Source organism: Pelodiscus sinensis, chromosome 6 (assembly GCF_052426305.1).
Source record: "Pelodiscus sinensis isolate ZL-2025 chromosome 6, ASM5242630v1, whole genome shotgun sequence".
Lineage (NCBI taxonomy): Eukaryota > Metazoa > Chordata > Testudines > Trionychidae > Pelodiscus > Pelodiscus sinensis.
In genome coordinates, this window is record NC_143057.1 from 61924016 (window position 1) to 61950900 (window position 26885).

Below are 26885 nucleotides of genomic sequence, written 5' to 3' on the forward strand. Positions count from 1 at the left end.
TGTAGGGACATCATAATTTTTTCACAGTGTGTCAGATTTCCTTCCCCCAAGCTTTATGTAATAGACTTATGGACACAAATACACATAACTCAAGGATGTTGGGACAAATTGCCCCATGTAACCCTATCAATCTTAATGTCATAAACCACTGTGTTTGTATATCTTATTTTGGTGTATATATCACTCTTCTATGTAAAGTTAGATGTATGGAATTCTTTATGGTTTTAAATGTTCAAATGAAAGCCATCAAGGATATTACCCTCAGTGTCTAGATGACCAACTGTAAACAATCTCCTTTGTCCTCTAAACGTTAGCAGTGGTTGGTCTGAAGGCCGTGGTCACCAACTGGTAGACTGCGATCTACCGGTCGCTCTCAGAGGCTCTAAGAGTAGCTCTTGAGCCCTCTCTGAACTGCGCGCATGTGCAGTACCTTTACATTAGATTTCCTCATTTGAGGAGCAGCTACTCACCGAGCAACACCAGCGGTGAGTAGCTGCGAGGAATGGTGGGAGGTCGGGAGGGCTGAAAAACCCCAGCCACCTGGCTGTGGGTTCAGCCCAGAGGAGGCTGCCCTGCGCTCCAGCTGGCCGGGCAGCTTCCCTTGTGCACCAGCCCTCGTGGAGCATGGTGCACCCTGGCTGAGCGCCATGGCCAGCTGGCCGGGCAGCCGCTTCTGTTCCCGCCCGCCGGCTGTCCTGCGCTCAGCCCAGGGAGGCTGCACCTAGCTCCAGCTGTGCTGGAGCAAACTTCCCGGGCAGAGCACAGGGCAGCCGGGCGTGCGGGAACAGAAGCGGCTGCCTGGCCAGCTGGCCATGGCGCTCAGCCAGGGTGCACCACGCTCCACGAGGGCTGGTGCATAGGGGAAGCTGCTTGGCCAGCTGGCCATGGTGCTCAGCCAGGGTGCACCGTGCTCCACGTGGGCTGGTGCACAAGGGAAGCTGCCTGGCCAAGGCACTCAGCCTGGGATTTCCCTAACCCTCTCCCTATGGGGGGTGTATATCCCCCTGAATTTCCCCAGCACCCTGCAGTTTTGTGAGCTATGATGCCATACAGCCCACCTTCACCCTCACGGTCTCACCCCTCTTCTGTCCTGATCCGCTCCCCTTGTAAATTTGAACAATCCCCTTAATTTCAATTCGTGGGGAGGCTACTGTGTTCAGCCCAGGTGCACCATGTTCCACATTGGCTGACAGAGGAGAAGCCACCCCATCAGGTGGAGTGGGGCAGCTGAATGCCACAGCCAAGTGGCCAGGCAGCTTCCTCTCTGTGCCATATTCTAGGAGCCTCAGTCTCTCCTTAGACATAGACCTGCACGGCCCTGCCTTCTGGGGAGTTTTCCTCAGTGCCTGGTAATGAGAATAGAACCTCTGCTGCTTTTCCTTTCCCTGTCCTCTCCCAGGCCAGGTGTAGCTGGTCCCGTTCAGCCCAGTGACAGTAAAGCCTGGAGAGGCCCTCCTATTGACCTGTGCTGTTTTGAGTGTATCCATCACTGACAGCAGCTATGATTCTAACTGGGTCCGGCGGGGTCCTATGAAAGGCCTGGGGCCTGGTGAAGCTGTCCCTGCTGGGTTCCAGATCTAGCAGACCACACTGACTAGCATGCACAAATAAATCATTAAAATTTTAAATTCTAAATCCAAACAGCTGTAAAAGCTGTGTTCGGTCTGTCCATGACAATAATATCACCACACTGTACCAAAACACAAATATCACACATTTGGTAGTTTAGTGCTATCTTGCTTTTTATTTTAGCTCTACCTCCCTGGCTGGCGATAAACATGAATGGCAAACCTAGGCCACCTAAGAAATAAAAAATGTACAACTTCCACGTGGAATGGGAAAATGAATTTCTGTTCACAAATATAAAAGATAATAGCATATGCTTGATATGTCATCAAAGTTTATCATTAAGTAAAAGGAGCAATTTGGAACGACACCACACAACAGTACATAGTAAATTCAAGGATAGTTTTCCCTTGAACAGCATGCTACGTACAAAGAAAGTTAATGAACTGAAGGCCATTTTGAAAGCTCAACAGTCATTATTTTTTAAACCAGCAGCAAAAGGCAAGGCCTGCACTGAAGCATCATTTCGTATTTGCCATTTGCTGGCAAAACATAAGAAATCATTCACAGATGGCGAAATAATTAAAGAAGCAATGATTGCAGCAGCTGACTCTTTATTAAAAGATTTTAAAAGCAAAGAAGAAGTAATGATAGCGATCCAGGGCATGTCACTTGGTGCTTCCACAGTAGCAAGAAGAATGGAATCTTTGTCAGAAGACGTCTTTCAGCAACTACAGCAGGACCTAAAGGACTGCAAATGCTTCTCACTGCAGTTTGATGAATCTATTGACATGACCGACAATGCCCAGCTGATTGTTTTTATGTGTATGGTTTTTAAGGATATGACAATTAAAGAGGATCTTCTCACCCTTTTGCCCCTTAAAGAGAGAACAAGAGGTGAGGATATATACACAACACATTCAAAAGGTATGTGCTTGAGAAAAACATTCCAATCAAGAAATTGGTTTCCATCACAACAGATGGAGTACCAGCCATGCTTGACGCAAATGCGGGCTTTGCTGCATTTTGCAGGAATGATCCTGATTTTCCTTCTTTTGTCAATTATCACTGTATAATCCACCAGCAATTATTAGCAAGTAAAGTTATGGACTTCTCTCATATAATGAAAGTAGTTGTTAAGATTGTAAACTCAATTCGAGCAAGACCCCTTCAGCATCACCTGTTTAAATCCTTACTCAACGAACTGGATGCTGCCTATGGTGAACTAATCCTCCATGCTGATGTGAGGTGGTTAAGTCGAGGAAAGGTCCTGCAAAGATTTTTAGAGCTGATGCCTGAAATTAACACTTTTCTTAAATCAAGGATGTGTACAGTGAGCTGTCAGATAGTGCATGGTTGCTAGACTTTGGGTTCCTTACAGATATGACATCAAAACTGAATGAGCTGAACTGTGAACTTCAGGGAAAGGACAGAGACTTAGCACATATGCTCAGTGCTGTGAATGCATTCAAATTGAAACTGGGCCTATGGGCCTCCGAATTAGAGAATAAAACACTGCATGACTTCCCAAGTTTGGGGAGACTACTAGAAAAAATTAATGAGAAAGAAAAATGGTTCCACCCAAAAAACTTCTGTGCACACCTGAAGAAATTAGCAGACGCATTCAACAGAAGATTTCAGGAATTAGATGTGATGGAACCAATTGTCATGTTTGTCTTAAATCCATTCCTTCAAGTAGAAGACATTCGCGGCTTGGCTACAAAATTTCATCAGGTGTTTCATTTACAAAGCAATGGACTTAATATGGAGATTATTACTATGCAAAATGATATTGAGCTGAAAGTCAGAGCAAAGGACAGTGATTTTTGGAGAATGGTAAACAGAGAAAAATATCCACTTCTGTCATCTTGTGCTTTCAAAGTGAAGGCTTACTTTGGCTCCACATACCTCTGTGAGACAGCATTTTCCCAATTAAAGATAATCAAGTCCAAGTATCGCACCCGCCTCACAGATGCCCATCTGATGGACTGTATACGACTAGCAATCTCAGACTACAACCCAGACTTCAAGACACTGGCAGATACTGTTCAGTCACAGGTGTCACACTGAGACTTTGTTATTGGAGGAAAAAATATATAATTATCAATATTTGATTTTAGATTTACAAAATAGCAGAGAACAAAACGTATAATTGTAAATGCTTCATTTGACATTTAAATAGCATAAATTAAACACAGACCATTTCTTTCATAACTATAAACATGTGATTTTCATTTTATATATTGCATAATTTAAAAATAAACTGTTTAATAGAGTATATAAGGGCTGGGGATAGCAAGTGATGGACAGGGGAATAGAGAGGGCGGGGCTTCAAGGGAGGGGCGGGGCGATAGATCTTTGCCTGTTCTGAGACTTAAAAGGTGATCTTGGGTGTAAAAAGGTTGGAGACCACTGGTCTGAAGGAGTCTTCTGTGGTCACAGTGGACCCCTTGGGGGTGCTTTCCGTGGTGCTGACAAGGCCACTGCCAATCTCCTTCCTGGTCTCTGTGGCTTCTCCCTACCCTTTCCTGCTGAGCCAGCTCCCTAGTCTCCCCCAGCCAAGGCATAGAGCTGAGATCACTACCCCTCCTGAGGAGCAGTACAGACACTGAAACTCTTCTGGTCCAAGGAAAATGCTGTTTTGGGCCCAGCATCCCGGGATGCTGTTCCTCAAATGAGATCAGAACCCCAAATGAATTATTTAGTTAAGCCCCTTTTAGCAATGAAACACTAAAACCTCTGTACAAACTTATTACAAACTCACCCTAAAATTATTCTTTTTCCAGCTAAGCTTTCAAAACCAGGGAAGTCTCCTTTTCCCTGGGGTCTTTAGTTATCCTCCTGGGTGTGCCAAGCCACCTAAACACAAAGAACGGCTAGCTTCCTATTGTTTTATAGATATCACTTAGGGCAGGAATTCTGTTTCTACATTCCACCCTTCCATTACTTGGTCAGCCCCTACCAATTGGGGTGGACATGTGACTCCCTCAGACCAACCACTGCTAAAATTTAGAGGACAAAAGAGATGGTTTACAGTTGGTGATCTAGACACTGAGGAAAACATACTTGATGGCTTTCATTTGAACATTTAAAACCATAAAGAATTCCATACATCTAATTTTACATAGAAGAGTGATACATATACTAAAATAAAGATATACAAACCCAGTGGATTATGACATACAGATTGATAGGGTTACATGAGGCAGTTTGTCCCAAGAATCTTTGAGTTATATATATTTGTATCCATAAGTCTATTTTATAAAGCCTGGGAGGGGAATCTGTCACACACAGAACAAACTTCACTATACATGAAGTTTCATTAAAAAAAAATCAGACTACGTAGAGGTTCAACCTTACACCAACATATCATGTATGACAATGTATATAGTTTTAATATTTTCCTTGCATTTATACAATGCCATACTTAGACTGTAATGTCTATAATACAGTTTAAGAATCTGGAGCACAGACTAAATCTTCTAAGTTTTGCATAGTGCCAGGCAGCTTGTTGGAATATATCCGAGTTCTATTGCAAGAGTTCCACTGTGCCAGGTGCTTGACCCAAAGAGATAATCTAACTAATAGGTAACAACGGAGTTTTGACTGCTAGCACTTGCATGAGGTATTTCTTCCACTTATGTACTTAAATCTGGTATATTATGTACATGATAACTATAGTCATGGGTACCCTGCACAAACATTCCAGATCTCCAATGAACAATGATAAATAAGAAATGACATCATTCAGAAATGAACACTGACAAGACTGCCAACATCTTAGGCATAGGCTTTTGAGACAGCAAATAAAAAGATGATTTGAAATATTAAAGGATGCAATATAAAAATGAAGAAAGCACAGAGAACCAGCTGTGAGTTTGGCATGTAAGATTGTTCGATTAAAGTCAAATTAACAAAGAAAGATTCAGAAACAGTAAAGCCGGATGTACAATTTTGTAACTCTCTGACTTATCTGACCTTCAACACAAAAAGTAGTGTATTTTTTTCCAGCTGAGCAGCAGGTATTAGAAGATGGTCAGAGAAAGGGAATAGTGATTTTAATGTGTTCTGAAGAGATTAAGCACAATAAGAAGAAAAAAATATTATGGTGAACAAGACTTACATACTATAGTGATTTAAAAATCCTGTTTAGTTAGTTAGAAGGTTAAATGTTATGTTTTAACTGGTTACCGGATTAAACAGGGGCTGGAGTGTCTGCCCCCCACAGATGGGGGCTGCTCCAGCCAGGCTGGAGCACCCTTGCTTGCAGGATGCTGAGCCAGGCCCGCTGTGGGTGGGAGCTGCTCTGGTTGAGCTGGAGTGCCCCCACCCATTATAAGTGGATAGCCAGCTAACTAAAATCACACCAGACCATGGATGTTGCCAGGTCAGAGTGCACCAGACTAGAGAGGTTCAACCTGTACATCTCCCTGATTGTACTGACATCTATTTCTGCTAGATGAGTTCCTGCAATAAAGGTACCTAGTACTTTTTTGATCTGTGGTGTACCAATTTTTTAATTTTCCAACAGAAATGCATGGGAGAAATATGAGGATGTCTGGTCAAACATGAAGCTATTGCATACTTTTGCAATGTAATATATGTTAGTCTCTGATACTCAAAAGTTATATCCTCATCAGGTCCACCAATGGGGAAGGAGTGGGAAACGGGCAACTTCTCTGGTACCTGGCAATTCAAGAGGGCCCAGGGCTCCCCACTCCCAGCACTGCTACTGTGGCAGTGGCCAGAATACTGGGCCCTTTAACTCACTGTCAGAGCCCAGGAGGTGCACTCCAGGAAGCCCTGAAGGGCTGGTGGGGTGAGGTTATTCCCCAGTCCTGTCCTTTCCACCCAAGGCCCTTCCTCCCTCTTCTGGAGTTCAGAGCCCGCCCCATCTTGCCCAGGGACCCAACAATTCTGTTGGCCCTTCTGATTCTTGCTTACATATCTACTTAGGCACTTAAACAATTAATGCCCTGCATGACCTCTATGGGTTCAGGGTTTTTTGTTTATTATTGTTTTGTCTATGTTTTATAAACAATGAATGCTGCAGTTGGTTATTTATAGGCTATTTCCACTCTGTACATGTGTTTATATTTTATAGAAAAATTAAAATAGCGTCTTTATCAATGATACCACTGTCAAACTGAGAAGACACACCTAGTGAGATCCTAGAGGGGCCTGGTACTATTCAATACTTTCATTGATGACTTGGCTAATAGAATGAAAAGTCTGTGTTTAAATCAGGGGTGGGCAATAACTTTTGATGGGAGGGGGGCTACTCCAAGATTTTGGGAAGTGGTTGAGGGCTGCAATCTTTATTAATGGAGGAGGTGTGGGGTCTGGAATGGAGGTTGGGTGTAGAAGGGAGCTTGGGGTAAGGGATTGGGGTGCAGAGGAAAAGTGGGGTCTGGGAGGGGGGTTGGGTGAAGGAGGCAGTTTTGGTCTAGGGCATGGGACTGGGATGCAGGGATTTGGAATGTGACCTAGGCCAGGAGAGGGTTGTGACCTAGGGAAGGGAACTGGACTGCAGAGGTTTGGGTTGTAACCTAGGGTAGGAGGGGACTGTGATCTGAGACAGGGGATTAGGATGCCAGATCCGGGAGGGGGTACGGGTGCAAGATGGGGGCAGAATGGTTTGGGCAGGTTGAGTGGAAGGCAGAGGGTTGGGGAAGGGAGGGGCTGCTGTGCCAGAGGCAGGCTCTGGCCAGGAGATTGACCAGCCAGCAGCCCAGCCAGCTTGCCTGCCGAGCTAAATACTTGCAGAGCTTCCTGCACTTGGGATGGAAGAATCCCAAGCATTTTTACAGGCTGGGGACCGACCGGCTAAGTAGCAGGTCAGCAGAAAAGGACCTGGGGATTACAGTGGATGAGAAGCTGGATATGAGTCAACAGTGGCTAATGGCATTTTAGGTTGCATTAGGAGGAACACTCCTAGCAGATCTAGAGAAGTAATTATTCCCCTTTATTTGGCTATGGTGAGGCCACATCTGGAGTACTGTGTCCAGTTCTGGGCCCCCAACTATAGAAAGGATGTGGACGCATTGGAGAGGGTCCAGCAGAGGGCGACCAACATTATTAGGGGGCTGGAGCGCATGACCTATGAGAAGAGACTGTGAGATTTGGGTTTGGTTAGTCTGCAGAGGAGAAGAGTGGGGGGAGGGAGGGTGTATTTGATAGCAGCCTTCAACTTCCTGAAGGGAGGTTCCAAAGAGGATGGAGAGAGGCTGTTCTCAGTAGTGATGGATGGCAGAACAAGGAGCCATGGTCTCAAGTTACATTTGGGGGAGGTCTAGGTTGAAAATTAGGAAAAACTATTTCACGAGGAGGGTGGTGAAGTACTGGAATGGGTTACCTAGGGAGGTGGTGGAATCTCCATCCCTAGAGGTTTTTAAGTCTCGGCTTGACAAAGCCCTGGCTGGGTTGATTTAGTTGGGATTGGTCCTGCCTTAGGCAGGGGGCTGGACTTGATGACCTCCTAAGGTCTCTTCCAGCTCTATGATTATACGATTCTATGTTTCTCTGCTAGTCTGTCTGCCCCGTGCCTACACAGTCACATGCTTGTGTTAATAACAGCGGAAGGGGAAGGGGACATGGTGCTTCGTGTGCTGCCTGTTATTCAAATATGCAGCTCCCATTGGCTGGTTTCTGTGTTGGGGGCACAGGGAGCTCATGAAGCCTTCCCCACTAGCCTCCGGGCTCACAGTTTTGAAAGAGAAGTAGCCCTGCAACTGCTTTTCTGAGTGGTCTGCAGGGCAAGCAGGAGGAGCCTGTCTGGGGCTACCCACTGCATCCACAGGCTGGATCCGGTGGCTTGGCAGGCTGAATTTGGCCTTATTTTTCCCAGGCATGGTTTAAACTACTGTGCATGACATCAAGAAGCAGGTTGCAAGCACTCTGGAGGGCAGTATTAGAATTCAAGAAAACCTTGAAAAATAGGCCTGAAATCAATAAAATTAAGATCAGAAAAGGTCAAAGTATTACACTTTGGAAGGAAAAACAAAATTGGGAATAACTGGCTATGTCAGTGGTCCCCAAACTTTTTCTGTCATGGCTATCCTTACTTATAATGGAAACTCTCTGTGCTCCACTGAAAAACATGGTTTGGAACTCGGGCCAGGGACCACAGTCAAAACTGTGGCTGTGGCTGGGAGTGTGGCTGCAGCTGCGGCCATTTCTAGAAATAGACCAACAGCGGGGGTCTAACACTGTGGCCAGGACAGAACTGAGGGCAGAGCAGGGTTGAGTGGTTGTAGCCAGACAGAGGGCCCCCCTGTCTCATCCATCTTGTTTGCCCCTCCAAGATGCCTCAGAGCACACAGGACACAGAGAGCAATAAAATCAGCATAGTCTTTGATGCCTTGACAGAGGCCCGGATATGCTGGCTCATTGTGACCCTGGACAACTGTAAACATAGATAAGAGGGTGACCAAGCTAACCGTTGACCAAGAGGCTGCAGAAAACTGCCCTTGGCTAGCACTGATATTGATATGATCACACAACCGTCCCGGGAGAGGAATCTCCCGCTGAGTAAAGAATGTCCAATACTCCCAATTTAGTTATCTCTCTTACAAGTGTAAATTAAGTTCACAACTCCCTTGTAAGAACTGGTGTCACAAAGACGAACAAGCACAATTTGGCACCATAGATAAAGAGAATATGTGACCCCACAGGTATAAAGATGGGCCCAGCAGCACACACACTCTGAGCGTCAATCTACCATCTATCTGCTGGTCGGGTTAGGTAATTACCTCCCGAGGTCCACATGGGGACGCCCAGCCTCATTTTCGTCTTTCCCGGGGAATTGAGTGGCTGGTCCTGGCCTGACACGCTGGAATCGAGAGACGCAGAAGGGGATAAAAATTGCACCCGTATGTGTCTTTTTGTTTTTTTAGTGCACGCATAGAATAGAGCTCTTTAAAGATTACGCTGTCATTTGGTACCGTTATTTCTATCTTCCATTTCCTTTGTAACCACTTTAAGACCTGTATTTCCTAGCAGTTAAGAAGTAGAACAATAGCCATTGTAACCATATGCTTTATAAGTCTCTTTTAATAAACCTGTAACTGTTTAAGCTTTAACCTGACTCCTCCTGTTGCTGTAACAGAACCAGACACAATTAAAAGGACTCCAGCCAGTCATAGCGGCAGACGCAGGCAGAGCTGGGCGTTTGGGTCCTATCACCTCCATGGGATAGACTCCTAGGGCACCCGTCAGCCTTTCCATAGGCTGCCCGCTGCAAAGGGATCTTGCGTCCTACCAGTCAAAGACTCAGGTGTAATAAGCTCCCCCTGCAGACTTTTGGGGCACCCATCAGCCTTTTAGGCTGCCCGCTGCAAAGGGACCGTGTCCTAGCAGTTCAAGACTCGTGTATTACACACACACTGCCCTGGCCATCGGCTGACAGTGGTGCTCCCTTTCTGCACCACATGAGGGTTGTCCCAAGTCCTGCTGCACCCTCTGTGCCTCCCCTAACATGGGTGCACCTCATAGTTGGGGTCCACTGGGCTATGCAGCAGTACCGCTGAAAGGGATCTGGGCATTGTAGTGGATCACAAATTGAATAGGAGACAATATGAGAAGCTGTAAAACAGGCTAACATTGTAGGATGCATCATCAGTAGCGTCAAATGTGACAAGGAGGAGGTAAATGCCCTGGTCTATTTAACCCTGGTAAAGCCTCAGTTGCAGTACTATCTCCAATTTTGGATTTTGTACGTTAACAAAGGTGTGAAATAATTGGAGAAAGTCTAGAGGAGAGCTACAGAAATGATAAAATATTTAGAAAACATGACCTATGAAGAAAGATTAAAAAATAAAAAACTTGGTATGATTAATATTGAGAAAAAAGGACTGATGGGGGACCTGATAATCTTCAAATATTGTAAGAGCTCTTATAAGGACTGTAATGAACTGTTCTCCATGTCCACTGATGATAGAACAAGAAGTAATGCACTTATTCTGCAATAAGGGAAATTTTCATTAGATATAAGGAAAAACTTTCTATCTGTAAAGATAGCTGAACACTGGAACAAGCTTCCAAGAGAGGTTGTGGAATTCCTGTAATTGGAGATTTTTTAGGTTAGATAAACACCTGTCAGAAATGGTCTAGATCAGTCTCAAACGCTGGCCCACAGGCCATGCCCAGCTGGAGCAATTGCACAAGCAACTGTACATGCCCGGTGGGCCTGTCCATTACCAGCTCACAAGTCCCACCCCTTCCCACCACGCCCTCAAACTTTCTCCCCTGAAGATGCAACTTCAGCTGTGGCACTAGGCCCTAAGGCTGGGATGCTACAGGGGAGGTGAAGAATAGAGTGATGGCAGGAAGGGGCGAGATTTGTGGGCCAGTAACAGACAGGCCTCCCTGGCCCACTGGGGGTGTGTCTAGACTACAGGATTTGTCAACAAAAGTGAGCTTTTGTTGACAAAACTAAACCTGCATCTACACTGCCGCTGAGTTTGGTCGACATAACGTCGACAGAACTCAGCAGTTTTGTCGACAGCTGTAAACCTCATTCTACGAGGAATAATGCCTTTTGTCGACAGAGTTCTGGCAACAGAAGGCATTATTGCATCTACACTGTCCTTTTCGTCTACACTGTCATGTTGACAAAGCAGCTTGCTTTGTCGACAGAACTGGATGTAGTCTAGATGCTCTTTGTCGACAGAAGCTTTATCAACAGTATCTGTCGACAAAACTTCTGTCAACAAAAACCTGTAGTCTAGACATACCCTGGGAGTCCCAGGCTGGATTATGCAATCACTCTGGCCAGAGATGGCCTGCAGGCTTGGAGTTTGAGACCTTTGGTGTAAATATACTTGGTCCTGCCTCAGTTGCAGGAGTCTGCACTAGGTGACTTCTTGAGGCTCTTTTTAGACCTACATATTTATGATTCTATAACTTCAAATTTGATACAGTTGGCATGATAGAATATGTATGCCTTTGCCATATTTACTGTTAGAACCATTTCAGAACAGTTTATGAATCCAGTATATGTTTCCTGCTGAAGTCTTCAACCTTAATTATACATAGTAAAAAAATCAGTGTTGCTATGGAATTTTTTCCTTCCCATTTATGATTCTGCAGGTGGCAAAGCAAAGGTCCAGAGGGTCAACTTTCACAATCGATACCTATATTTCACTCAATCTGCCAGGCTACGTCTACACTGGCATCCCTTTCCGGAAAAGGGATGCTAATGAGACGAGTCGGAATTGCAAATCCATGGGGGATTTAAATATCCCCCGCGGCATTTGCCTTTACATGGCTGCCGCTTTTTTCCGGCTTGGGGATAAGCCGGAGAAAAGCGCCAGTCTAGACGCGATTCTCCAGAAAATAAGCCCTTTTCCGGAGGATTTCTTATTCCTACTTTCAATAAGGAATAAGAAATCCTCCGGAAAAGGGCTTATTTTCCGGAGAATCGCGTCTAGACTGGCGCTTTACTCTGGCTTATCCCCAAGCCGGAAAAAAGCGGCAGCCATGTAAAGGCAAATGCCGCGGGGGATATTTAAATCCCCCATGGATTTGCAATTCCGACTCGTCTCATTAGCATCCCTTTTCCGGAAAGGGATGCCAGTGTAGACGTAGCCTGGTGTATAACACTGCCCTGAATTAAGAGCTCTTACTGAAGTTAGTATAATACTACTTCTCAAAGTTCAAGGAAATGATGAAGCAACTAGAAATTAAGGACTTTGATGTAAAATGTCAAAAGAGTAAAAATAACATTTAATTAACCCTGCATGAGATTTTAATCATGTTCCTCCATATGAGAGGTACTTCTTGTATGGATTTTTTCCTTGTAAAATGACAACTGAAAGCAGTCAATTGCAGGTACTGGTTCAATTATATTATTTAGACACAATATTTTTATTTATTTGGAACCTAGGATACATTTTTCACACACATTTTTAACTAGTTTATAAAATATATACAACATCCAAATGCACATCATAGCACCAGTTACAAATAAGAAAATAAGCTGCTATTGTAGTTACTTACATTTTCAGTAAGAGGGAGACTGTCTATCCGCTTAGTTAGGTTCTGAAGCTGAGCATAATACCAGTCCTTCTCTTTCTCTTCCTTTTCAAGCTCAGCCAGCAATAGAGATCTATTTTAAAAAAACAAAAATCAGGAAGTGTCCCATCAGTAAGTTTCCATTAGCAATTATAAATATGGCAACAAATACATAAAGTGTCAAAAGGAAAAGATTGGACTTGGTGATCAAGGAACGGAACAAGAATTTCAGAGACCCGTGTTCTGTTCCTTCTTTTACCTACCTTTGCTCTCAACCTGCTGTGTGACCTTTAGCAAATCATTGGAAATAATCTGTGACTTAGTTTCACTGTAAAATCAAAGTATAGTATCTCCCTTTCTTTATAAAATCACTGAAATCCACAGATGAGAAGCACTATATGAAAGCTAAGTATTATTAGATCTGTGCTAATTTACATCCAGGACAAACTATTTGAGACCATTTTATTTTCTCTTTTTAGTGATATACTTCTCCCAGTGTAGCAAACTAATGATCTTATTTTTTTTTAAAGATATTAGCACTACAGAAAAATCTATTATTTTTATGAAATACAGCTTTATTCTAATATAAAGGGACTATTTTTTCTTTACTGCAATTCCATATAGTTAAACAGGTATAGACATAAAAAATTAATTTCAAGGCCCTGACTGCAACTCGATCCATACAGGCAGACTCTACTTCTATACAAACATCCACTGAGATCAGTCTCCTAAAAATCTACTAGTTTCTTCTAAAAGTATCTTCTGTTAATACTTTTTCTTTCTTAAATGCTCATATTGCTCTTTGGCTGATATTAAAGAAAAGGAAAAAGATAATTGTATGTCTAAGTTGATCTGTTTAGTAGACATTTCAGATTGCTGCAGTAGATAGGGTTTTCTCAATCTAAGCTCCTATAACTGTATTGTTAATGCTATCCCCATAAATAATGAATACAATCTTCTCTAAGATAGTAGCTGTTCAGAATTCACTACCAATGTTTTAATATAGCTATACAATTGTACAACTGTACAAAAACCTCTCCGTATGATTTATTTTAAAGTGGTAAGTGAATACAGTATTCATAAAAAGTAATGGACTGAAAAGCCTGAAAACCGAAGGCTGCTATTTAGCAATAGGTTGGGATGTTAATACATAAAATTACCTGATGTTTCCCTTTCCCTGTCTCATCTCTCTGTCCTTAAACTGTGAGCTCTCTAAACATCCCTTTCTGAATCTTTGTCAAGCACAGCATGTGCACTACCATAAATATTTTAACAAAAAAGATAGCACTATCTACCAGTGTTTCCACTCTGGCCTGCATCTGAATGAGTTCCAAGCCTAAGTATTAACCTGGAGCAGTTTTCAACCTATGTTTTAAAATAGTCATCACACTGGAAAACTGTTTAAAACTCGCTTTGCTGACAAACTCAATATTAATTATAGAAAGCATCTTAGCTGCAGGTTACTTGAACTTGACTCAGAATGATTGCTTTATTTTGGGTTCTACATCACATTATTAATTCCCTAATCTATCCCTTGAGGTTGTTTTCTAATTCACAGATACTTTGGTGGAACTGAGAACAATATCTACTATGGAAATGGCAAGCTTTAAAATATCAGAGAAAACAGGAGCCTAGTTATTCTAGATCTTGTTTGATAGCCTAGAGAAAAAGAATGATCTGGAATTCCCAAATCTAGCATAAAGGCATACCAAAAATATTAATGACAACTAGTCTAAAAATAGATTAACAAGCAGCAGCACTCTGGTCTACTAACCTCGTATTCACCTAGCTATTTTCCCTTTACTTGAGACCCAAAAGCCTGGGGTGCTGACTATATTTAAACATGAACCTAACAAAATCTCCTTCTATATTAGACTGCTGTAATTTCAGTAAGGCTGAACCAGAACTGTTCACACAATTATATTAAGAGACACAAGACCCCATATTAAGACAGACAGGTCTGAAACTCGTATTAGTGAGGAAAAGGCAAACAGCAATACTTATTCTAGTGTTGCATAAAAGAATAGCGTTCATAGCTGTGAACTAAGATCTACAAAGGTGCAATTAATTCAGCCTTTAAAAGAAATTTTTATTTGTAAAATATTTTTCTGCAAATGGGATTCAGATACTGCCGACTATAGATACATTGGTGATGCCAACAAAAAGATTACCTAATCATATATATAGTAGCCCAGTATGTAACACTGACGTACACGGCCACGCCCTCTGGCTGTGTACATCAACGCCCCGCCCCCCTTCCCCTTCCGCCATGGGGAACGCGGACCCCAAACGGAGGCTTGCCGCCGCTTTCTCCTCTGCCGGGGCCCAGCTGAGTGGCGCTTGCGCTGCGCCTCTCAGCCAGGCCCTGGTCGGAGGAGAAGGGGGATGGGGCGCTGACGTACACGGCCAGGGGGCGTGGTCGTGTATGTCACCGCCCCTCCTTCCTCTCCCCCACCGGGGCCCAGCTGAGGTGCGCAGCACTCAGCCCAGCCGCCACGGCAGGAGGGGAAAGGGATGGGGCAGTGACGTACATGGCCGGGGGCGGGGCCGTGTACATCACCGCTCTCCCTTCCCCTCTCACTGTGGTGCTCAACCGAGTGCTATGCCCCTCCTCCGGGGGAGCCAGCAGCGTAAGGGGCCGTTTGGGCTCCCCCATGGCATGAATGGAAGGGGGGGCGGGGTGGTGATGTACATGGCCCCGCCCCCTGGCCATGTACATCACCGCACTGCCCCCCTCCCTCGTGGCAGCCGGACTGAGCAGGCAGCACTCAGCCGACAGCCATGATAGAAGGGAAGGGGAAAAGGAAGGGGGGAAGGGAGAGACGGAGGGGAGAGAGAGGCAGGAAGGGAGAGTGAGAGGCAGGAGGGGGAGAACAGAAAGAAAGTGGCGGAGAGAGAGGCAGGAGGAGAGCTGAGAACGAGAGGGGGAGGCAGTAGGAGGACAGCCCCCCTCCCCCGAAAGAGCTCAGGAGAGAAGACCTGAAAATCCTGTCTTATGACAGGCTAATAGGCTAGTTCTGTCTATAGACATCAAAGTATTTGCCTTAAAAATGTGGATATAGAAAAGATACTATTTTTCTTTCTTTCTGATGTTTCTTCTTGACAAGAAGGATTAACAAAACCAATCGTGGAAGGCAAAAAATGGATGCTAACATACAAACAAAAATAAAGGAGAGTTTAAATAAGATCTACTGGGGGAAAATGCAGCCCTTACACAAGTAGTAGCTGTGACACTTAAATCCTACAAGATAGTTCCAACACAATTTGGAATTCTATATGTTAAAATGCAGACATCAAATATTGCACACAGCTTATTAAAACAGCAAGTCAGCTGACATGACTTCTAGTATTTGCATCACATTATGAAGGTTTTGATGTACTGAAGCATTTTGGAATGTCTTGCCAAGTAATCTTTTGAAATCCCAAAATTTTATTTCAGAAAACAACAGTTAAGAGAAATCTCTAAAAATATTCCAAATACTAATAACTGTTTTATTCCCCCTTTATCGTTCTCTCTAAAAAATGATAAAATAATTGCATTAATGTTTTTGATTCTGAGGCAAAAATTAATGTGACTACTAATAATACTTTGCATGGTCTATGAGGCAAGCAGTATGTAATACTATAGAACAGCAGTTCCCAACCGCCAGGCCACGGACTGCTGCTGGGCTGCGACCCACTCGCTGCCAGGCTGTGGTGGTTGCTGAAGTTCACGGTGTCTTAGCTCTGGCAACTGTGGTGACGGAGGCATGGCAGGAGGCAGAGGAGCAGGAGGCGCCTCCCTCCCTCCTCTGCATTTGGGGAGGGAGGAGGCATGAAGGAGGAAGGAGTGCACGTGCTGCCAAAGGCCACACTCCCTTTGCCCACATGACCGCTTTTGCTGGCAGCGACACTAAGGCTGAGATGGCAGCAGGAGGAGATACCCCCCTCCCTTCATGGTAATGGTGGCCTGACACGGCTCTGCACTGCTTTTGCAAGCAGCGGCAGGAGGTGGCAGAGCAGAAGGTACCTCCCTCCCTCCCCCCTCAGTAACTGCAGCCCCACTGGGGCTCTGCGCTCCCAATCACCCATGGGGGCACAAGACACAATGTGGAGGGAGGGAGTGTGAAGGAGGAGGGAGTGTGCACCGCCAACAGCCACTCCCCCTTTCCAAGCAGCAGTAACAACCATGCTCCCTAAGGGGACAGCCAGGGCTGGATTAAGACCGTTAGAGGCCCTAAGCACTGAAAAGATTATGGAGCCCGCCCATATGTAATTCAAAATAAGAACTATACTATACCGTAAGATCTCATTTTTTTGGTGTCCCTGTTTTGCTGGTCCCCTAAGCACGTGCTTAGTCTGCCTATTGGGTAATCCAGCCCTGGGAACAGCCTTGCTCTGGGGAGTGTTGGGGTAGACAAAGGGGTTTTGGCATGGGCTATAGGGGCCAGAGTTTAAAGGGTCCATGGGCAGAGGACATAGGGTTCAGGGTCAAAGGGTGTTAAGCACTGGGAAGCAAGGGACTGGGGTTGGGCTAGGCAGTCAGGCAACATTGTATTTACATATTTGTTTATATAATGAATATGCAAATACAATGTTGCCAGTCCACCAAAGGTTTGTGAATGGGTTTGCTGGTCCCTGGCATAAAAAAGGTTAGGAATCACTGAGGGTGTGTCTAGACTACATGCCTCCGTCGACGGAGGCATGTAGATTAGCCAGATCGGCAAGGGAAATGAAGCCGCGATTAAAATAATCGCGGCTTCATTTAAATTTAAATGGCTGCCCCGCTCTGCCGATCAGCTGTTTGTCGGCAGATCGGGGCAGTCTGGACGCGTCGCGCCAACAAAGAAGCCTTTCTTGATCGGCACAGGTATGCCTCGTGAAACCAGGTTTACCTGTGCCGATCAAGAAAGGCTTCTTTGTTGGCGCGTCGCGTCCAGACTGCCCCGATCTGCCGACAAACAGCTGATCGGCAGAGCGGGGCAGCCATTTAAATTTAAATGAAGCCGCGATTATTTTAATCGCGGCTTCATTTCCCTCTGCCGATCTGGCTAATCTACATGCCTCCGTTGACGGAGGCATGTAGTTTAGACGTACCCTAAGATATAGAAGATACAGAACAGATGCATGCACATATTATTTGTCTATATATCTAATCTCTGCAAAAACAGGTCAAAGCCTAGGACTCATTTAATATGCCAACAGGCTGCCATCAAGTTAACTTTATATTTTAAATAATGTCTTGCTATTATTTGGATGGGATCTTCTGAGCAAAAAAAAAAAATCGTTGTCAAAATTAACCCTCATACATGATCTCCAACAGATTGTAACAGTTACATATTATTAGGAGAAACCTCTCATTCTCATTCAGTGTAGAAGAGATTGTGAACCAGCACAAAAAACAAATTGCAACAGTGACATTGAGCTTGAGATGAGTTTGAGAGGTCTGTTTTGTTCAAAACTCATATTCTTCTTCATTACACCTCCGCCTGTACTTGGAGTTCTGCTGTTGTAGTAGATTTTGAGTGAGGCTAAAGAAACAGATCCTTAGTCAAGATGGAAGAGTTGCTCCATATAATATTGTACATGTGTTAGGGATGTTAAATATCGTGTAACTGAATAAATGTGTAACCGCATAAAATATTATTGGTTACACAACTACTCAGTAGTCCCCATGGGTGAGGCCAGCAAGCTAGTGCGCCCAGTTTAAAAACCAGCTACCCTCTCAGACTGGCTGCCTGACGCCCTGCAGTGCTGCCTCTGATACAGAGGCAGTGCGGGGGGGAGGGATAACAGCAGCCCTTGTCCATGGAGGGGTCCAAGCTCCCCACAGACAGGGACTGCTTCGCAGCATCTTCTCTTGCCTTCCCTCCACCATGCTGTTGCCTGTATCAGCAGTGGGCAGGGGCAGGAGACACTTTGGAACTGATGTGTGTGTGGGTGTGAGTATGTGTGTGGGTGAGAGAGAGAGAGGCTGGGGGCTAGCAAAGCAGTCAGCCTGTGAGGGCTGGAGATTGGTGGGACTGGTAGCCTGTGGGAGCCAGAGAGGGCCAGAGGCCAGTGGCCCATGAGGCCATGGTCCCATGGAACTCATTTAACTGTGTAACAGATTTAAATTTTAATCAGTTACATGGTTAATATTTTAAAGTTTTTTACATTCCATGTGTAGGTGTGGCAAACCATTTTTGGATTGAATATATATGGATTATAAATCACTGTTGTGTTCTTAGAGATGGTTCCTCTAAGTGTTGAGGCACGCTGGCAGGGTGCTGTGTAGGTTGATGCTATATGTATTTTGGGAAAAACACATTCCAGTCTCCAGGGCTCTTTAATCTGGCATCTTGCATGAGCTTTACACATTATTAATGAAGGTAGAGGCGGAGACTTGGAAGTAAGTTCAACCACTCTTCTCATACGGACAGGCAAATTATAGTTAAAACCCTCATACTTCATGTATCAAATTTTCCAATGCACTTGACATTGTTATTTATGCTTGTGACACCACTGAAAAAAAGATAAAAAAGATTTTCTTCTATCTTTGCACCTTCTGTATTTAAATTGGTGTCTGGTATATTTTTCATGTTTCATAGGACTATTTTGTTCTTCCTTTAGTTAAAGCTCCACGTAATTTTTAAAGGAGTATATTACTACTGCAATATTTTTTCTGATACGCAGATTGAACCTCTCTAGTCTGGCACCCTCAGGACCTGACTGGTGCTGAACCAGAGAATTTGCCAGACCATGGGAGGTCAATATTGTCTAGCAGCATTACCAACACTTCCATTGCTTACTGGGCTCTTATAAGACATTTAGAAGTAAATTAGAGCTAAATAACAGCACAGAACACTGAGAACCAGGACTGGTGGCTGTAAACAAACTTGATGGGGCCACAGGAACCTTGACCACACCCATAATAAGCAGACATACAGCTAACTAAAATCATGCCAGATCATGGATGTTGCCAATATAGAGACTGCTGAACCGAAGAGGTTAAACCTATACTAGTTCTGTTTTTTTCATTGACATGAATAAAATATTGAAAAGAATTTTATTTCATAGGCTTGAAGTTTGTTTTATGTCAATAGAAGTGTTTGTAGGGATTAATATGTATGATGTTCAAAGCTTCTCATTTCAAATGTGTAGTTAGCGGTGCAAATGTAATGTAGAAAGCACAAAGAAAAGTACCTTATGTTGTGTTTTTCTATTCAGATGTACTTTTTGTTCCCCTTCTCTCCATCAGTGTGTGAATGGTGCAAGAGTGGCAGAAGACTGGGGAGGTGGGGGTGCAGGAGTTTGGGGATGTGAGCGGCTCAAAACAGGGTTCCAGTCTATGATTGGCTCAGATTTGGGGTCGAGATGGGGGGAGTACAGGAATGTTATTCTGCTGTGGCTAGATGAGGGTTTGACCCCAATTGGGGGCTTGTTGGTCAGGCTTCATTTTTAAATAAAATATTATGTAAGACATAAAGGCTGTGTCTACACTGGGCCGCTTTTCCGGAATAACCTACCAGCTGTCTACACTGGCCGCTTGCTTTTCCAGAAAAGCAATGACTATCTACTGTAAAATTGTCGGTGTTTTTCCGGAAAAACTATGCTGCTCCCGTTCGGGCAGAAGTCCTTTTCCGGAAAAACTGTTCCGGAAAAGGGCCAATGTAGACAGCACAGTAGTCTTTTCCGCAAAAAAGCCTACTGCGAAAATGACGATCGGGGCTTTTTTCTGGAAAAGAGCATCTACATTGGCCACGGACGCTTTTCCGGAAAAAGTGCTTTTCCGGAAAAGCATCCTGCCAATGTAGACGCGCTTTTTCCGGAAATACTTATAACGGAAAACTGTTCCGTTTTAAGCATTTCTGGAAAAGGGTGCCAGTGTAGACGTAGCCAAAAGGTTTCAGCATTGTCTTTATTTATGATAGGGGCGGGGAACCTGTTTTGAGTCAGGGGTCACTGACCCACAGAAAAGTCAGTTGGGGCCACACAAGTGAGATTTTCAACCCATCCAAAACCCCTCAAGCCTCACTAATGTGGCCCTAATTATGCTGGTGGAGGCAGGGGACAGGATGCTGAGGCAGAGTGCCCATGGGTGCTGAGGCAGGGGACAGGGCACCAGTGGGTGCCAGGGCAGGAGGCTGGGGCAGGGTAAAGGGTGCCAGCAGGTGCTGGAGCAGGAGACAGGGTGCTGGGACAGGAGACAGGGCAGGGGCCTGGGGTAGGGAACAAGGTGCTAGGACAGGAGACAGGATGCCAGTGGGTGCCAGGGCAGTGGCCTGGGACAGGGTGCAGGGGCAGGGGGCCAATGGGTGCTGGGGCAAGGGACAGGGTGCCGGTGGGTGCTGGGGTAGGGGAGAAGGTTCTGGGGTAGGGAATAGGGTGCTGGGACAGGGTGCTAATGAGTGCTGGGGCATGGGAGAGGGTGCTGGGGTAGGGGAGAGGGTACTGGGACAGGATGCCGATGGGTGCCAGGGCATGGGACTGGGTGCTGGGGCAAGAGACAGGGTACTTGTGGGGTCTGGGCAGGGGGAGTGAACAGGGACCGGTACCTGGGGATCCTGCAGCTGCGTGCCAAGGCTCAGGAAGTGCGCAGGCTACTCTCCCATCCCCCAAACAGCCGGCGCAGTACCTGAAATGCCAGTCCATCATGCGCCGGGGACCTTTTCCCCCTGCTGCCTTCCTGTGTGGGGAGAGGGGGAGTCCCAGACCACGCCAGCTCCAACTGTTCAGGCATCATGTGCCTTGCTCCTCTGCTCCCCACGGCAGCACGTGCTACCTGAGCAGTTTGAGCTGGAGCAGTCCCAGACTCCTCCTTCCTCCCAGGCATGCAGGAAGACAGCAGAGGAAGTAAGTCCCCAGTGTGCAATGGACCAGGGTTTTAGGTACCACGTCGGCTATTTGAGGAGAGGGGAAGAGCAGCCTGCTCACTTCAGCAGCTGCAGAACTCCACCCCACCCCTCAGGAAGCCAGCGCTACCTCTGTTGTCGCTGGAGGTAGCATCAGCGTGGGGTTCTTCTTGAGGTTGGGGGCAGAAAGGGAGCCCCCTGAAAGCCTCACGATCGACCAGTCGAGCCCCCGGGATCAACCAGTCGATTGTGATCAACGGGTTGGTGACCACGGCTATAGAGTCTTGTGTTGCTAGAATATGTGTAGCCACATCCGATCTGCAAACATGGTCCACAGATACCTGCAGATATGTAGGGCTCTAATAAGCTATCATTTTAAAATACAGAAATAAGCATCTTTAACACTGGTAAATACAAACTCTCGTGGTTCAAATGCTGCATTTAGATCCCAAAGAACATCTATCTTTAATTCCTTATGTATCATCTAAGCCAGGGCTACTCAAATTTGGAAGCCCTGGGGGCCACAATGATACTCACAGCACATGCTGAGGACTGCAACTTAAGTGTGGTTGCATGTACATGCAAATATATATGCAAATAGTTTCTTTCACACTGACAGGCATGAATACAAAGATTAAGCCTTAAGCCGTGGCACTGGACCCAAATGTGCCCAATGTGAGCCAGTCAGCACCTTTTAGCAGGGCTCGACAAATCCACTGGCCCACTCACCCATGGCGAGTAGATTTTGGCAGCTGGTGAGCTGTGATGGTGCTGACCCCCGTGCTGCACGGGGAGCACGGCGTTCTGACAGCGGTCTGCGCCACTTGCTCCCGTGTGGTCACCCAGCTGAGCGGTGTGCAGGAGGCTAGAAATGTCTGTTCCAGCCCATCTGCTCACTTCTCACCTACAGGCCACATGTTGAACCCTGAGTAAACCCAAACTGCACCGCAGGCCGCAAATAAATGGGCCGCGGGCTGCACGCATTTTAAGTAGCCCTGATCTAAGCCAAATTAGATCAAATTCCAGAGGAGCTGCCTCCAGGTAATCAGGAGCAATAAGTATGAAATATATACTAAATTTTTAATGATCTGGAATCAGAGAAATTCCCCAGATTAGGTGTAGATTGCTGATAGTTGTAACTATTTCCCCTCCATTTCCTGGGATTCCTGGGAAATTAACAAAGTTAGCTCTTGGCTAGGTTTAATTCTATGTGGTACCCTGATGAAATGTAACAGGTTTTCGTGTTTCACAGTACTTGAAAAATCAGTGACATCTATTCTCTAAAGAATCCAAAGATATGGCTCTCAGCTTTGGTGTCCAAAAGATCCTTTGTTAGCCTTGACAGAGCCTGGCCTCCTGATTCAGCCTCCCACTGGATCTGTCTGGCGAAGCCCCTGGATCTGAACTCTACCTGAATATGGACTTCAACAATGGACAAAGCATGGACCATTCCTCAAAGAGGAGCACGGCTGTTTGTTATCTGACAGAAATCCTTCTTGATTTGCATTCCTGATATCTCACCAGGGAGCACAAGATGGGCCTACTTGAACAGCGAAATACTGTGTGAGGAGTGGCTACGTGAGCTGGGCAAGGCGGATCCCTTAGTGACAGTTCCTCCAAAGCTGCACAGGGTAAAGAAAGCAATGACTAACAAACCTTCAGGCGTGTTTCTTCCTTTTATCATACCTCATCCACTCAGTCAAATAGAAGAGGGACAAGGTATAATCAGCAACAATCCTGATTTGCCATGCAGAGAGCTCTAGCAAGCGCTGTACTAGCTAATTCTGTGTGACAAAGACGTTAGCTTGGAACCTTCCCTCCACCATGTGGCAAAACGTCTGTCTATGCTCTTACAGAGCACACAAGAGGCAGCTAGTAGCAAACAAAGCAAAACCACCTCATTTCCTCAAAGTACCATTCCTCTAATTGTATCTGTGATATTTAAATTTATTTTCTTTAAGAAAAAGCATCTTGATAGTCCAAGCAAGATCAGAGCTCCCTAAACTGTGTGTTGTACAAATTGTGGAAGCACAAAGAACACATCATCTCTCAGGTAATTTCAGGAATTCTTCTGTAAAATGTCATGATTTGACTGCATAATAATTTAAAAAATCCAGATTATTTAATTGTATACAATGACTGATGTGACTTCAATAATAATTTTTTAAAAATCAACAACTAATCAAAAGCAAACAAACCCACCACTGTCTTTTACTTTAGAAATAATCTAATTTGGCTGACGTCTCAAGCTATGAATTAGATTAGACCTCCATTAAAAAGCAATTTCCGCTTTCTACTCTAATTATACAGTGGTACATTTTTTGTCATTAGAGAGCAATGGAACATGTACACTCACTATCAATGCATACAGAAAATACTATTTTCCAAGAAACACTAGCTATATAATCCAAATGTCCAGTTTAAACAAATTGATTTTATGGTAAACTTCCAATTTCAAATAAAAATCTATTAACACACAATATAGATGTACTTTTACAAAAGTCTTTCACATCTAAATCTCCAGAGAAAAGATTTTCAAAATTGATATTAAACAACTCTAAACAACCAGAATCTATTCACAGAATATAAAAATGAACACAAATGATTGCTATTCTTCTAGAAGATGCAGAGTACTTAGTCTGAGGAGTTAGAAATTCTGGGGGAAGTACAATGTGCTTTGTGAAATGGAAGCAGAAAAGGATGGTGGAAACAAGGATGAAAAAAAATAAAGGAAGCAACAGGGTTCCATAAACAATGTAATAGATGCCCTGAGGGAATGCCTCCACTTTAGTAATGGCAACATGGGTGAGGTCAACCTGAAGAAGAGCTCTGCATAGCTCAAAACTAGTCTCTCACAAACACAAGTTGGTCCTACTACAAAAAAAAAAGATATTACCTCACCCACCCTATTGCTCTAATATCTTGGGACTAACATGGCTGCAACCACACTGCAGACAACAAAGGAAGATACTTAATAATAATCACAAACTGCTTTTCTGACAAGTTAGCATTTCACATGGGCTCTTTCTTGCAGCACCTGGATTCAACTAAAAGTTGGCTAGTAAAGAGCTAGGTAGGAAGATAAAAACTGCCTTACTTTTGGGAATCAATAATATTCCTCTGTTAAAAGGATGGACAGAAACAAAACATCTACTACACTATTTATACTCTATAACTGCATGTATACTAAATATTTTCATTGATATTCTTAGCCTATAAAATGAGAAAACATTAAAACAAATAAAAAAATCCTAACAAATAATTTCCTATAAAAATGACTGATTTTTATAACCTTTTTTAAATGCCAAAAGGCAAACCATGTACAGTTGTCCCTTCTAAGCAGTTAATGCATAAAACATGCATGAACATGAGAAATCTTCGAAGCTAAGTGACTTAGATAAGCAACTTAATTTATTAGGCAGTGATCCTTGAACTGGCAAAAACTGGGAAATGCTATTAGTTTCTACTGAAAATACCATCAGAAAGTTTCAATTTCGTATGAATGAAAACTGGCATTAAGTTAGTGAAAATTCAGAAATATTGTAGCAGAGATAATACTTAGACTGAACACAAACTTGGTACCTTTCAAAAATCTGAAGTTTCATTAAAATCCCCCAGGACTAGCAAACATTACCGGTAGCCACTAAAAATGCCTAAGAAAGAGGCAACAAAAGTGAGCTAGCATCAAGAGGTAAGCAGTAGACACACAAAAAGAGTGAGAAAAGGTCAGAATCAACAGAGGAAACATACATATAGAAGGGAAGACAAAGCAGAAGAAATACAAATATTTTATTAGACTATATCCCAATATCTCGTCAGTTCCAGACAAGTTGTCCAATCCAGTTCTCTGCTCATGTATTACAGGGGTGAGAAAGACCACAGTACTAAGCTAACTAAACTAGAAAAACAAACAGGGCTTGACCCTTACTCAACAGTTGGACATCTGCCATTAGGGATACTGTTTCACTCTAACTTCTGAAATGAGCTTTGGAGAAACAGACAACAGGTTACAAAATGAATTCTAAACATGTGAAATCACAGATTAAAATGTATTTAACAGCTGTAGCAGAGTAACTTACCTGAGAGTAAATTTTCATATATTTTATTTCTATTTAGTAAAATGTGTGGAGTATAATGGGGTAAATTTCATGGCTGTAATACATCAGAAAACTGTTCTAAAGGTTAAACCTCTGTGGTCTGGTCTCTCTTATCTGGCAACATCTATAGTCTGGCAGGTCTATGGATTTTGTGGGACCAGAGAGCCCCAGCAGCAGAGGTTGCTTGTAGCCCAGAACAGAGTCAGCCAGCAGGGCTAGCGGGGCAGAGGATCCCGTGGGGCACCAGAGCCCACAGTCAGCAAGGCAAGGAAGCCGGTGGGAGTGCTGGAGATCGCAGGGCGAGGCCACTAGGGCCTCCAGCAGAGCAGTGAGGCTGTCACGAGGTCCAGCAGTGCTGCTATGAGGCTGGTGGGGCCACTGGGAGCTCTGGCAAGTCCACTGTTAGACCAGTGGGACTGCTGAGAGCTCCAGCGGCGCTGCCAGAGCTCGCTGGGAAGAGGAGCCCAGAAGGGAGGCTGGCGATTCCACCAACTTCCCTGGTCCAGCAAGCTCCCCTGTCCAGGACCAGTCAGGTCCCGAGAATGCCAAATCAGGGAGGTCCAATTATTCTTTGTTTTAAACTTTTAGGCTATGGCTACACTCGCGGCTTCATGTGCAAGTAATATGTAAATGAGGCTAAGCGTGGAATATCGCCGAGCCTCATTTGCATACCTAATGAGCCACCATTTTTTTTCAGAAGAGGCTCTTGCGCAAGAACGAGCATCTACACTGCCCCTTCTTGCGCAAGAAAAACCCTCTTGCGTAATGCCGTTATACCTATTACTTTTCAGGAAGAATGGCGTTGCGCAAGAGGGTTTTTCTTGCGCAAGAAGGGGCAGTGTAGACGCTCCTTCTTGCGCAAGAGCCTCTTCTGAAAAAATGGTGGCTCATTAGGTATGCAAATAAGGCTCGGCGATATTCCATGCTTAGCCTCATTTGCATATTACTTGCGCAAGAAGCCGCGAGTGTAGACATAGCCTCAATGTATGTCAAAAATCCATTGAACTTTCAAAAAGGTTAGGGGGTTTTAAAAATAAAATAAAATACATACCTGGTAAATATTTCTATATTTAAGAATACAAAGTTAGCATGCAAACATGTCAAACAAATTTAAACACAAAACATAGGAAATGACATTAAAATACTATAAAACAAGTTTCCTTATAGTAACTGGTTCTTCAAGATGTGTTATCTATACATAGTACACTTTTGTTGCGCATTTACCCTAGGCACTCGAATTTGGATTCTTCAAGCCAGCAGCATCCACTGGGGGCTGTACTTTTATTCTGAGGGTCATTGTGCCTGTGAACCCAAGAAGAGCAATGGCAAGGTGACCCCAATCATCCCTCCCGCCCAGTCCTTTCAACTATATAGGTGTTCTCTAATATATACACAC

At 44.4% G+C, this 26885-nt stretch overlaps 1 protein-coding gene across 9 annotated transcripts in view; it reads right to left on the reverse strand.

The window, feature by feature from the left end:
* Positions 1 to 26885, reverse strand: part of APC (APC regulator of Wnt signaling pathway) — a 181129-nt gene that overhangs the window by 68394 nt on the left and 85850 nt on the right. For all 9 annotated transcript variants that reach the window (XM_075932016.2, XM_075932018.2, XM_075932012.2 and 6 more), the window contains one exon: positions 12565 to 12673. In XM_075932016.2, coding sequence (XP_075788131.2) covers positions 12565 to 12673 — 109 coding nt within the window. The remainder of the gene's footprint in view (positions 1 to 12564; positions 12674 to 26885) is intronic.